The sequence below is a fragment of the Tamandua tetradactyla genome, chromosome 13 (assembly GCF_023851605.1).
Source record: "Tamandua tetradactyla isolate mTamTet1 chromosome 13, mTamTet1.pri, whole genome shotgun sequence".
Taxonomy (NCBI): Eukaryota; Metazoa; Chordata; class Mammalia; order Pilosa; family Myrmecophagidae; genus Tamandua; species Tamandua tetradactyla.
The window spans coordinates 67,417,127-67,429,904 of NC_135339.1; the positions used below are offsets into that span (position 1 = coordinate 67,417,127).

Genomic DNA, 12,778 nt, shown 5'->3' on the forward strand with positions numbered 1-12,778 from the left:
TTATTTTAGAAAAAAAGGAACTCATTTGTCAAAATGTACCAGATAGTGAGAGGGGGGAGGAATTGCTTGTAAGTTTGTGTGGGTAAGTGATGTGGGGCTAGTTTATTTCACCCTTGAAGTTGTGATCTAGAGGAAGGGAGAGTCCCCCCCACCATCATTCCACAGTGCTAACCAATGTCCTCAGTAAATTAATACTAAATCATTTAAAATAAACAGGCTGCAGGAACCCAATCAAAGGCAAGAATTGAAAATAGACAATTTCTCCTTGTAAAATAAAAATTCAGGAAATTGCTAGATGGTAGCTTCGGATGAAGCAGTACTCTGAATAATTTCTTCAAGGTCATCTGGTTAATTTATGCTGCATTTGTAAGTTATTGTGTATTTTAAAAATTAATGAAAGATTTAATTATAGCAGGGTTGCCTGTGACCTTTTGTGAAATGACTTCATCATAAATCTGCAAGGATTTCAGAACTGTTTTCCAGGTTTCTAATAATTTGCTCTCAAATTAATGACATCCAGCCAGTGAACGAAGTTGAAGCTGGGTAAAAGGATTGAGTTGGGATTTGTGGTTTCCTAGCAATGGCTAATTCTGAATCCTGGACGGAGGTGGCAGAGAAGATTATGTGTGACTCACCGGAATCCAGAGCAGGTTTAACTGTTTACTTAGAAGAATGAGAAACAAATCCAGTGTGTCAATATAATACAAAACATAGGCACACTGGTTTATTGCAGAACATTTGATTTAGTGCACATTTATCTACATGCGAATGAGAGGACAGGGCCTGGACCAAGAGGAAATTCCTCTTCTTCCTGACCCCTGAGTTCCCCTTCATTGGCAAATTGAGAGTTCATGCTCTCCCTCCAGCATGTTGGCCACCCATGAAGCCCAATTTAGGCTAGTCTCCCTAGTATCCCTGACCTCCCCAATTCAGGAGCTTCAATGAGAAGGGCTAAGCTCTGTGTGAAGAGGACCAGACTCATTTCCCCAGAAATCAGGATGCATCATTGGCTGTGTCATTCCGATGGTTTGTTTGATCCAATAGAGTGAGGGAAAAAATTATGCAGAGGAACATCACATCCTAGCATAGCAAAGAAGATCCAATCTCTTAGAAGAAACTGGGAGCAGGCATCTGTAGTTCCAGGATGCAGGCTAGAGTTTGGAAAATGCAAAGAACCCTTTAGACACAGTGAGCATAGGGAAAAAGCCAGCAAATTCTTGAAAGCAGTCTTTGGCTGAATCCTTACTTGGTTAACCACAGGCCTGGTTGTGATTGCTTCTCTGTTCTACGTTCCTCCATATTATTCGTGATGCTGTAATCACATGTGCCATACCATGATTTGAGCTGCAAGCAGCAAGCCTTACCTGTGAAAAGCAGTCAGCTGGGTGAAAAAGCATTGAGCTGGGTGGCAGGAGTCTTGGGTTCTAGTTGTTTTTTTTTATCTTGAGCAGACCACTGCTTTATTTGGGCCTTGGTGTCCTCAGCTATCACTTGGAGGATTTTAGCCAAAGCTTCATCCCTAAAGACCCTTATAGCACTAAGACTTTATAATTCTGTTTGTTCTTTTCTATGCCCCAAGGATTCCCAATTGGAAGCCAACCCAGTTGAACACTGATCATTTATTGTCATGGCTCAGGTTCAAGTATAAAATGCCACAGAGAGTAGATGCTTTAGCCCTTGAGACTAAATGGGCCATCACTGGATCATTCCAGATACATTTTCTCTACAGATTTCTCCTTTCTTCCTTCCTTCAGTACTTTCAGATTTTTATATCTCATGATGTTTCTGCCTTTTGTGCAAATGGCCTGCTAAGAGTTGGAGCTAAGAGCTGGAGCTAAGAGGCTCCCCAGACCCACTCCTCATGGCAAATTATGCAGTCTGTTGATTGGTAATGAGTTATGAAACACTTAAAAATGAGTACCAAACCTTGCTGAAAATACAGTGTTTGTACCCTGCTGGAGCATTAGCCAGCAAATGTCTAGGTTGGACACCTGGCTCTATCACCTCCATGCTGTATCACATTGTTACATGAATTATTTAACTTCTGTGCATCTCACTTTCCTCATCTTTAAAATGGGAATAGTAAATGAAACGTGGTCGTCCTTGCAAAGTAGTTAGCATACAATAAGAGTTCAGTAAATATTTATTATTAATTATTATTGTGCTTTGATTAACTTCTTATTACTTAACTTTTTGCTAAGTCTTGTACTAGGGCTTGTTGGAATATAAAACATAAAATACACTGTCCACAAAGTTCTCAGGCATCCAATAAAAGACATAAAGAAAATAATCATATTTAAATCCTGTTATGTAATTTGAAATAATATTGTTAAAATATTAATTTCTTAAATTATACTAAATGCTATAATACAAAGCTCATTTAAACCTCGCATCTCTGTTAGATACTGTTATTGTCTTCGTTTTACACTGGAGGAAACTGAAACCTGCTATGTGTAAGGAACTGTCCAAAGGTCTGCATCTTGGCCTATCTGTTCTCATCACCTTTGTGCTTAGCCACTTCACTCCACTGCCTCTCAGTCAATACATAAATGAAAAGCACTTAATGACGTGTAAGGGACTGCTTATGCAAGTTGCCGCCCTTCAAGAATTTACCATTTGGCAAAGAGGTTAATCTCTGAAGTACGAAATACCTACTGGAACTCTTAAGTGTCATCCCTCAAATACAGGTAAAATGCCACAGAAATTCAGAGGGGAGAGTATTTTTTGTTCTTCTTCCTGTAAAGAAGGGGAAGAAAAGAGGAAGAAAAGTGGTGAGGGAGTAATAGAAACATTAGTACTGGAATTAAAACTAAAAAGAATAACTCATTACGAAGATAAAATCACCTTGAAACTTCTATTGCTTCATGAACATGTAATGCAAAACCTTATAGAAACACAAGGGAGAATGGAAGATTTGCAATCACAGTGGAGTATTTTAATAAACCTCACTTAGAAACCAACAGACCTTGCAGTCAAAAACTTGTACGATTGTGGATATAAACAACAGTATTAGTATGCTTTATTTAAAATACCATGCAAAACCCTGCACTCAGCAAATGGGGAAAACATATTCTATTTAAGCAAACATTGAATTTTTAAAAATTAACATATAGTGGGCCATATACAAAGTCTAGACAAATTCCAAAGAACCGGGATAAACTTGAAAACAAATTAGAAATTTAAAATTTAAAGAAGTGATGAGGAAAGAAAGTAAGATTATGTGTTTGGAAACAAAGCTGTGGGTTATTTAGGAGTTGATTTGTTTCATAAAGTGGAAATCATCATAACTATGTTATATTTGCACTTCAAAACTTTCCGCTCCCTCCCCTTCCATGCCTAAAATGTACGAACTATTATTTGACTGAGATTTGTTAATGAGTTGAAGTTGGACAAGGTGAGGTGTGAGGAAGGGCATCCCAATCAGAAGAAAACAGGAACCAGGAAAACAGGCTTCTGTTAGTGGAACAAAATGGATTTCTGCTGGAGCACAACGTAACATTGGGGAATAGCAGGAGATAAAATTGCAAAGGTAGAATGAGGTTAATTCAGAGAGGTGCTTGAATCAAAGGCAAAGTTCTTAACATGATATTCACGTGGCTGGAACTTGTGAGAATTCAAGGACAATAGAAAGTACATTGGGAATCTTCTACATAGAGGTTGAACTTGCAGAAATGAATAGGCTTGCCAAGGTCTAATGTAGGGATGGAAGAGAAGAGGGCTTAAGTTAGGATATTCAGAGATAGGAAGAGGAAGAAGAGGTAGAGAAGCATAATTGGAGAAGTACAAGGAAAACAAGGAGAATATGGTTTTACTGAACAAAGGTATAACATTGCCTCTTTTCATTTAGGAAGCCAAAAGTTAAAAAAAAAAAAAAAAGGGAACATCACTTAGGTGTGGGAGCAAAGGTGTAAGATCACCATCTCTTCATACAGGTTGTTAAAAGTTTAAAAACGGTAAGATCGCTTAGCTTGGAGTCCCTAAGGAATGCTTCCCAGAGGAGGTGGTTTTTAGTAGGGATTGAGACACATAGAGGCTGAAGGAGGATGTTTCTAGTGATGGGAACGACAAGAACAAGGAAAGGTGTTGGGGGTGGGGTGAAAGAGAGAGAAAATGTGTGTATGTGTGCATGTACATATATCTATGTAGAATAGGTGTTTATGGAAAGGGAAATAGACCAATTTGGCTGGAATGAAGAGAGCAGAAGGAAGAAAAGTTTGGAAAAGAATGCAAAATCCAGATATGGAATGGGGTACTAACTCAAGCAATGTGGGCTCTATTCCATTACTATAGTTTCTGAGCAGATGTGTAGTGTTAATGAAATAGCATAGTTTCATGGAGAGAGATAAAAACAGGTGAAATGAATAAGGAAGAGGAACTGAGAGCCTGGATTACAATCTTAAGCAGGAGGAAGTATAGCCAGTAAGAGCTTTGGCTTCACATGAATATCAACTTGAAACTCGGTTCAGTTGGATCTTGAGCTTGGCCCCAGTTTCCTCATCGGAAATATCTGAACCTGTGATTCTCCAGGGGGGTTGGATGATTCAAGATGATAATAGCTGTAGAAGACTTTTCAGAATTTATGCCACATGGTAAGCATACAGTTGGTGATAATCATTATTATAATGAGGGTATGGGAGTGAGATTCAAATGGAGTTGGTAAGCATGAGGAATTCTGTAGAAGTGTCACTAGAAGAATCGGGATGCAGGTTGGAAGTTGGGGAAGAGGACTGAGTCTATGCTGACACAAATGTAACTTGATGACTGAGAATTCAGTTGAGACAACAAAAAGATGATAGAGCTCACAGAGTCAGCCTTGAACTTTTCCCATTTCTGAAGATGTCCTGTAGGCAGATAAAATGGGAAAGTTTGTGGTTAGAAGAGCTGAAGACACAGGCGCTACAGTCACTGAGGGAGGTAGGGGAGAAAGAAGGACATCCTGGGTACAGGTCAATAAGAACACAATATATATCCTAGTTGAGTTCAATTAAATGGTTCCCCAGAAGTCAGTCTTCAGTGAAGTTCTCCTAGTCTAATACCTAAAGAAATATTTGTTCTTCCTTTTGGATATTTCTAGTGGCTTCCTAGTAAGGAATCCTCATTCTTTCCCTACCTGAAGGATGATGGTCAAACCCTCTGACCTTGAAACTCATCTTCCCTTGCCTTTCATAACTATATGTATAAAAGTTGATATGATTGGGGTTGAGAAAAGAACCCAAGAGATACTGCAGGGGAGATTCACATGACCCAGAGCTTCTCTCCTGTAAAGAGGAAAACATCTTTACAGAGCCTACTCCTATAATTACATTTAGTGGGGCATTGTTTCTACTTATATGATAGCAATTATATACCAAGATCTCCTTTGAAATCATTTAATTAATGAGCAGCTAACCCTCTGTGTGTATTGAATCCCAATGAAGCCTTTTATTTTTGTGAACCACTCCCCCCACTCAAATTAATCACTCCCCTCCCAGCAAGGCTTAATCAGATCTAGATGGTGGATTGGAGAAGGTGTGTTATTTAGGGTCCTGGTAAATCTCAGTCGTTTGTGGAAATCCTAGCACAGACCAGGATGACAATGGACAGAGCAGCTGCTGCTCTTCTTCCCTTGAGATTGTTTTTTGTCCTTCTAAACCCCAAAGGACACAAAGTTTAGCCATGTTCTTTGGCCCCAAAATAAGGGCAGATAAAGCTATTACCCCAGTTTTGGAAGAAGTGAATGCTTTTGTTAGATTAATTCCATCCATTAATCAACCTGAAACTATTTACTGAGCATCTGTTGTATGAAAGGAGAACCAGTGGAGACAGAGATGAATGAGTCCAATAGATAAATTCCTTCATGTATAGGGTCATTGGGCAATAGATAGCTTGCACACTTGGAGGTAGATATAGAGATTTAAAAAAAGGAACTTGGAAATTGTTTAGAAAGGGTCAAAGGTAGCCATCTAGACTACCTCTGCATCCTGTCCTTTGAGTATGTTTGTCACTGATTGAAAAAAATCACTCATCTTCTATAAGAAAGTTGTGAAGCCTTAAGAGAGGAAGAGGTTTGCTCAAGGTCACCTAGCTAATTTAGTAGCAGACTAGGACTAGGAGAGACTAAGTCTTTTATTTCCCTGCTCCTTTAGTTTCTTAGCTACTAAAACAAATACCATAAAAATGGTTAGTTTAATAACAGAAATTTATTGGCTTACAGTTTCAGAGGTTTGAAGCCTTACTTCCTCCTGAGGTCAGTATATTCTAGCTGGGTGGCAAACTCTGGGGTTCCTTGTCATTTTTGTAACATGGCACAGCACATAGTAACAACTTTTCCTTTCTCCTCTGGGTTCCATTGACTTCTGGCTTCTGGGTGCTTCCCATGGCTTCCCTCTTCCATTTGACTTTCACTCTGCTTATAAAGGAGTCCAATAATCTGTACTAAAGCCCAACTTGATGTAGTTGGGCTATGCCTTAACTGAAGGAACATATTAAATAGATCTTATTTATGATGGGTGCACACCCACCAGAATGCAGACCAAGACCATGTCCAAACTGGGGTTCACATCACCTGTCTACTACTCTTGCCACCATACCCATCATCCCCTATATGGGAAAAGTTAAACAAGAGCACAGGGGGATTATCCAGGACCACAGTCACATCCATAGTTAAAGCACCAGATGAGAAAGAGATGGTCTTGTAAGTTGGGAGAGCCCAAAAAGAAGGTGACTTTTGAGTGCCCCCAAATTCTAATGAAAAATTCCAAATGGTAAGGTAAAAGGAAAAAGAAAAACAGAAGTAATAAATTTTAATTGATTTTTCCTGAAAATCCATATAGTGAGCAATGACTTAAAACATTCATTTATTTGGTTTCTGAGGTTGAGGGCAACTTCCTCAGGAGAACCAAAGCATAGGTTCCTTGCTTCCAGGCAGTCATCTGTATTCAAATATGAGGCTTGTACTTTCTCCAAGGCTCTGTAATAAGATGTATAACAAAAAACAAAACAGTATTTGAGGTTAGCATATACCTTGTGGGGACTTTCAGCCAACCCTACTGGAAGTCCTTGATGAGAAGGGCCTTGGGTGTGAGTCTGGGGGGGTTCTGACAATGAGAACAGTAATGATGATATTGAACATTTGCTACCCATTGGGATTTTTAAGATTTTCACATACATTATCCTATATGATGGAGATTTGATTATATTGGTGAAAATTCACTTTGTGTTAAGAAGAGGAGAAGGGGAATGCATTGCTGAGGCCAAAATTCTATGTTTTCTTAATCACCATGAAGTAGGATTGCTGTTGACAGTGAATTTGGCTAGCTAGAAATTGGCTCCTCTCTGCCATAGATGTGAAAATGATACTTCACTCTCTGGAACTGAGTTGTTTCTTCCATTGGCACCTAATGATTAATCAGCCTTTATTTGTCCAGCACCTATTGTTGAGCAGTTTTATGGAATAAAAAGAAGTACATTAGATGGTCTTAGTCCTATGAGCTTTATCATAGGTCTATAAAAAGTTGACCAAAGATACAGGAGAATTTAAACATTCTAGATGAGTGGTCTGGTGCAGTGGTTCTCAAGATATGGTCTGGAGCAAGCATCCGACCCAGAACTTACTACAAATGTCAGTACTCAGGCTCCACCAAAAATGTACTGAATCAAAAACATAAAGGTGAGACAATCTATATTTAACAACCCCTATAGGTGATTCTGATGCAAACATTTGAGAACCACTCATCTAGTGATAACAGGATCAAATCCGCTTCAGAGGATAGAATTCAGTGTTAGTAGGACTATCATAGTAGCGTTTTTGAAAGAAGTAGCATGTGATGTAGGAAGCACAGTATCCTTTTAAAGATGCTCCAACTATTCTGTTTCTCTTCCCTGTTCATCTCTTGGATTGCCATTTCCAGTTGATACATGAACCATTTAGTTAAAATAAAGTAAAATAAAAGATATTACAGATGTGAAGAGTATATTGCACCTGCTTCATTGGAAATTGTCTCCCTAACATTAGAGGGGTATTTCCAACTGATAGAAATGTTGATCTGGGAATTTTGTGTTTCTTTTTATTATTAACTGTGATTGGGCTGGGCTTTCTTTTTCCCCAGGTCAGGACTAAGCAGATCTTTCAATATTTATCACCCCAATATCATGGACATGATTTCTGTTAGTGGTCTCCCTGATTTCTGTTGGGTTCTCACTTGCACAGATTCTGTTTTGAATTTTAACATCTGTTTCACAGATATTTATGAAAAAGGAAGAGAAATAAAGAGTATGAATTAGTCCTTATTTTGTCTTTGCTTATTTTACTATGGTTATGTCATTTCATCTTCCCTGAACTCTAATCAGAGGAGCAAAGAATGAATGCCATATTTATGAACAAAATCAGGGAAGCCAGGTGTGTGCAAAAGAGAGACCATGTGTCTGAGTACCTCTGCCTCACAGGAGAGGACCCCCAATGAACTTTAATTTTCCCAGACTGAGAATGGGTAGAAATGCAAGATTAGATTAATGTCTAAAGGTCGCTGAATGGTTTTACCCTTTTAATCTTAGTTGGCACTCAAAGAGAAAATGAACAAAGCTCATAATCTAATGTTGTCTAAGCTTTAAAATTTTGCGTTTGACGTATGAAAGTAATCTCATGGGAGAGCAGATAAGCTTACTCCAAAGTGAAAATATTCATGTATTAATTTACAGTTTGGAGAAAGACCTAGGAGACACACTGTGAGGAAATCTGGGATAGAGGCCAAAGAGATGTAGATGAAAGAAATGTGTCTGCCAAAATTTCGGAAGAGAAGAATTTGAATTAGTCTACAACTGAACACCCATTTTTGTGTTCAGTTCTGCATTGAGCATTTTGGTATCCCAAAGAGCTGGGAAGATCAGCAACACGGACATCCTAAAGGCTCAGGGTCACTTCCACCTGGCACCTGGGTGATGATGCCTCCCACTCACATCAGCCCTGGGAAATCATCAGGCCTGAGCTGAAGATCTGTGCTTACAGAGCATCTGCTAACGATAGAAGACCCCTTGCCTATTTGGGTAACATTGTCTGTTAGAAAGTTCTCTCACAGTTTGCAAACTTTCACGTTTGTAGTTTTAAATTATTTACTCTCAAGAGATCTCCTTAGAATATCAACTTATATTGTTCTTATCTCCCCTGCCCTTTCCTGAGTCTTTTCTAAATTAACTGGAGAAATTCTTAGATAGATGAAAAGAGCCCTTTAATCATATCACTATCTTAATCCCTCTTTTTTTCGATAATTCTCAAACGTTAGGGATTACAACCCCCTTTGATAATCTAATAAAATACATGTGATTTCTCCACACTTAAATGCACATGTGCCAATAAACACATTGTTTTAGAATTTCAAGAGGGTTACATCCCTTCGCCTTCCCATCCCTACCACAGCCAAAGCCCATGTGTAGACTCTAAATTAAGATAATTAGTCTATATCCTTCTTGAATGGGGACATCCAAAACTGACTACAGTTTTCCTTTGTAATCTGATAATTGCTAACTACACCAGAATATTGATTCCTTTGTTGTAGATAATATATAAATTTCTTTTAAGTGATTCCAAGATCACCTTAAATGTTTTTGGCCTTCCTGAATTATATAGCTCACATTGTGTATGGAAACTCTCACTCTGCTGTTATTGTGGTTGTTATTTTATTTAACTGGTGCTGCAACCAAGCTTCCGTTTCTTTTATCCAATATGTATATAATTGCCGAGAGGAGGGCTTGACATTTCTCCCTGTTTCATCACATCTTATTAAAGTCAGCCCATCTTCAGCCTGTCAAGACCTTATTGGGTCCCGAGTCTGCCATCCAGCATATTGACTGTCCCTTCCAGCTTTGTGTCATCAGAAAATGTGATGTCCATTGATGACCATTGTTCTCATGTCTTCAAGTCATTAATAAAAAATGTTAAACAAGAAAAGAGCAGAAAACAGAGCCTTGTAGCTGACTACTCACATTCTTTCTCCTGGTTGATTTTAATGCCTTAATTAGGTACTGTTAAGCCACATCATGTTACTAGCACCTGGCTCATATTTTCTCATCTTTTCATCCTGGGAGATCCAGGTAAATTATGTGCCTTGTATTTCCCTCTTCTGTCTTTCTAATAATCCTGTCATCGAAAGGAATGGAATTAGTCTGACATGATGTATTTTTGTGATCCGTGAAACATCTGTAAAGTATTTGGAGTAGGCAGAAGTGTTTGGTTTAGCACCATAATATCCTGCTATTCAGAGTGCTCTAATCAAGGAAGACTTACCAGGCTCTGTGGCATTTGAATTTGGAAGGATAGGTTGCATAGAGAGAAGACATTTGTCAGGCTCTTCTCCCTCAGAATTGTTTTTCTTGTTGAGACTTCAACTTACTTGAGTCTCTACCTATGAAAAAGTGAAATCCTTTATAAAAGATGAGAACTGTTTTGTGAAAGTTTTAAAATGGACTAGCTTATGACCTCTCTGAAATGAATACAGAGCTAAAAGGTGGAAATATCTTAGCACATGACCTAGTGTCAGTATTTTGGATTTGGTCACAGAGCATAGCAAAAATACAAGAGCACAGAGAGAGCCCAGGGGAGGGACAGTTACTCCATTCCACAAAGTGTCAGCCACACATCAAAAGTCTACTATGCCTATGGCTTCTGCTACCCTGTGATGAGTAAGATTCACACAGAGCTCATGCAGTTTTACTAAAGGGTAGACTCTCAGGGTCTCCCTCACAGTCTGTTCAATCTTTTTTTTTTTTCAACAAAGCTTTTAAAAGTTTCATTTAACTTGCAACCCATAACACATACCAAGTTAGCTCTTGGGGTGGGTTTTAAGTTGCATGATCTATAAAACAACCCTACTTCTTTCTGCAGGTAACAATTTTGGTCAACCTTCACCCCTCTCATTAGCACCCTCATCTTTCAGATAGCAGAAGGAAAAGTTCCCAGAGGAGATAGAATCTCTTAGGTGTCACCATAGGAGTGTCTAAACTTGGGAATAGGAGACTTCAGGGCTGGTAACATGATTAAGTTGTGTTGTGATTGAGAACACCCATCTCCCTGAAAGATTTCCATTGGTTTAAGTACCCAGCATGATTGGTCCCCTTTTAGGACACTGAGTTGGATGTCTTGCATTGTAATTGCAAAACATGCCACCCTAGTAGAGCATGGATGCACTCTAGTTTTCTAGAAATGATTGATCATTCGTATTTCTAGGGCTAACATTACCTGGGCTTTGGAAAGGTCAGTATTGATTATCCAAGTCACATAGGGATATGCTTCTATACTATACATAAATATGACTTCCTTTTATGAGACTGCTGTGATTTTTCAGGGAAGTGGGGAAAGGGGTATATATGTGAATTAAACAGTGAAAGTTTCAACTGAAACACATTTAGATTCAATCATGGTTTTGGAATTGGCAGGATCGTACTTTAAATGAGCTAATCTATACCATCCCCCTGAACATGCAAATAATCTACTTTCCAGATGAGGTAACTGAGTCCCTGTCAGTGGAATCAGTAGATAAAATGCCAGTGCTTGCATTAAGAAAAACAGAAAGACTCTTTTTACAAACTTGGTTTTATTTGGGTGGTGGGTTTTGGGCCACTAGGTAAATTTTTTTCATCTTCTATATATTTTTTTATATTTTAAATCCTTCCTATGAAGAACATATATTGCTGTTTTCAGTTAAAAATGGCTTAAATCCAATGTGCATGCCAGGCCAATTGAATAGAGCTCTGTGTACACTGGCCTTTTTGGTTAGTGACCCTCAAGGATCTCCCTTTGGCACAACCAGTAAACTCCAGGTTGGTGTTAAATACTCTATTCTCTTGACCTTGGTGCACTAGTGACTCACTGTGGGGCTTTCACTGCTTGTCTCTTCCATCCCTCCCCTTAACACTTAGAGTTTTTGGCCACTTCAGCCTCCGCTCTGAATGGCAGCTGGTGAAAGTGGACTACAAATCCATCTTTAGTCGGCGCTGTGCCAAGGAAGACTACCAGACCTGGCACCTTCTCAACCAGGTATGTTACAGGGTGGGGAGGCCTGGGCTCTAAGAAGGAGAGCTACTGCAGGCCCTGTTTGGCCTTATCTGGGTCATTCTGTTTGGGAGGGGGTAGCTAGGGTAGTGCACCATCTGAGGACACAAGTACTGATCGGGGGAAAGGGTTGGAGCCCTCACATTCAAGTCCAATGGGAGCAGATGATATTTTGGGAACCATTTTGCACTCTGGGATCGTGATCTACTCAGATTGCTGAGAAGCCAGTGAGTGACCTCAGGGAGTAGTGATGATGGGAACCTGTAGTTTTAGCTCTATCCATGTAAAATGAACTGTGACAACCACAAGTTGCCACTCCCATCCCCACACCCAGTGGTTTGATCTTCTTACCTCCATATGTGAAGAGTAAGAACATTTCTCAGACCAGCCTGAAGTAAGCACTTAGTGCATTGGAAACAGGGACACCGAGAAAGGTTTCAGAAAAGGAAAAAAAAAAAAATCAAGACAGTGATGAAACTCTAGCAATGGTGGATATTTATTGCTACACAATTTAGGCAAGCTTTTGCCTTCGTCATTCCATTCTTGTAATTTGTGCAAACTTCTCTTTTGTCCATGACACAAAGGGAATATGAGTATGGTGGTTTATTATAAAGAAGGAAGTTTTTAGATCAATTTCAATTTTACTCTGAAGATAAATATTTTTATAAAGTGCCAAAAGTGCAGCCCTTACCACTAGTTTTTCTGCAGAAGTCATTTGGAGAATTGCCTAATAGTCTGGGGAAGCACCCAGCATCA

The 12,778-nt window shown here is 39.1% G+C and overlaps 1 protein-coding gene and 1 long non-coding RNA gene across 4 annotated transcripts in view; one reads left to right on the forward strand and one right to left on the reverse strand.

Annotated features, from left to right (window-relative positions):
• Positions 1 to 12,778, forward strand: part of SORCS3 (sortilin related VPS10 domain containing receptor 3) — a 603,968-nt gene that overhangs the window by 544,363 nt on the left and 46,827 nt on the right. For all 3 annotated transcript variants that reach the window (XM_077125964.1, XM_077125965.1, XM_077125966.1), the window contains exon 15: positions 11,890 to 12,007. In XM_077125964.1, coding sequence (XP_076982079.1) covers positions 11,890 to 12,007 — 118 coding nt within the window. The remainder of the gene's footprint in view (positions 1 to 11,889; positions 12,008 to 12,778) is intronic.
• The window catches only part of LOC143654263 (uncharacterized), a 62,228-nt gene continuing 56,252 nt past the window's right edge, over positions 6,803 to 12,778 (reverse strand). The window contains exons 7-8 of the long non-coding RNA XR_013161724.1: positions 10,259 to 10,376; positions 6,803 to 6,949 (exon numbers count right to left, since the gene is read on the reverse strand). This is a non-coding gene — a long non-coding RNA (uncharacterized LOC143654263). The remainder of the gene's footprint in view (positions 6,950 to 10,258; positions 10,377 to 12,778) is intronic.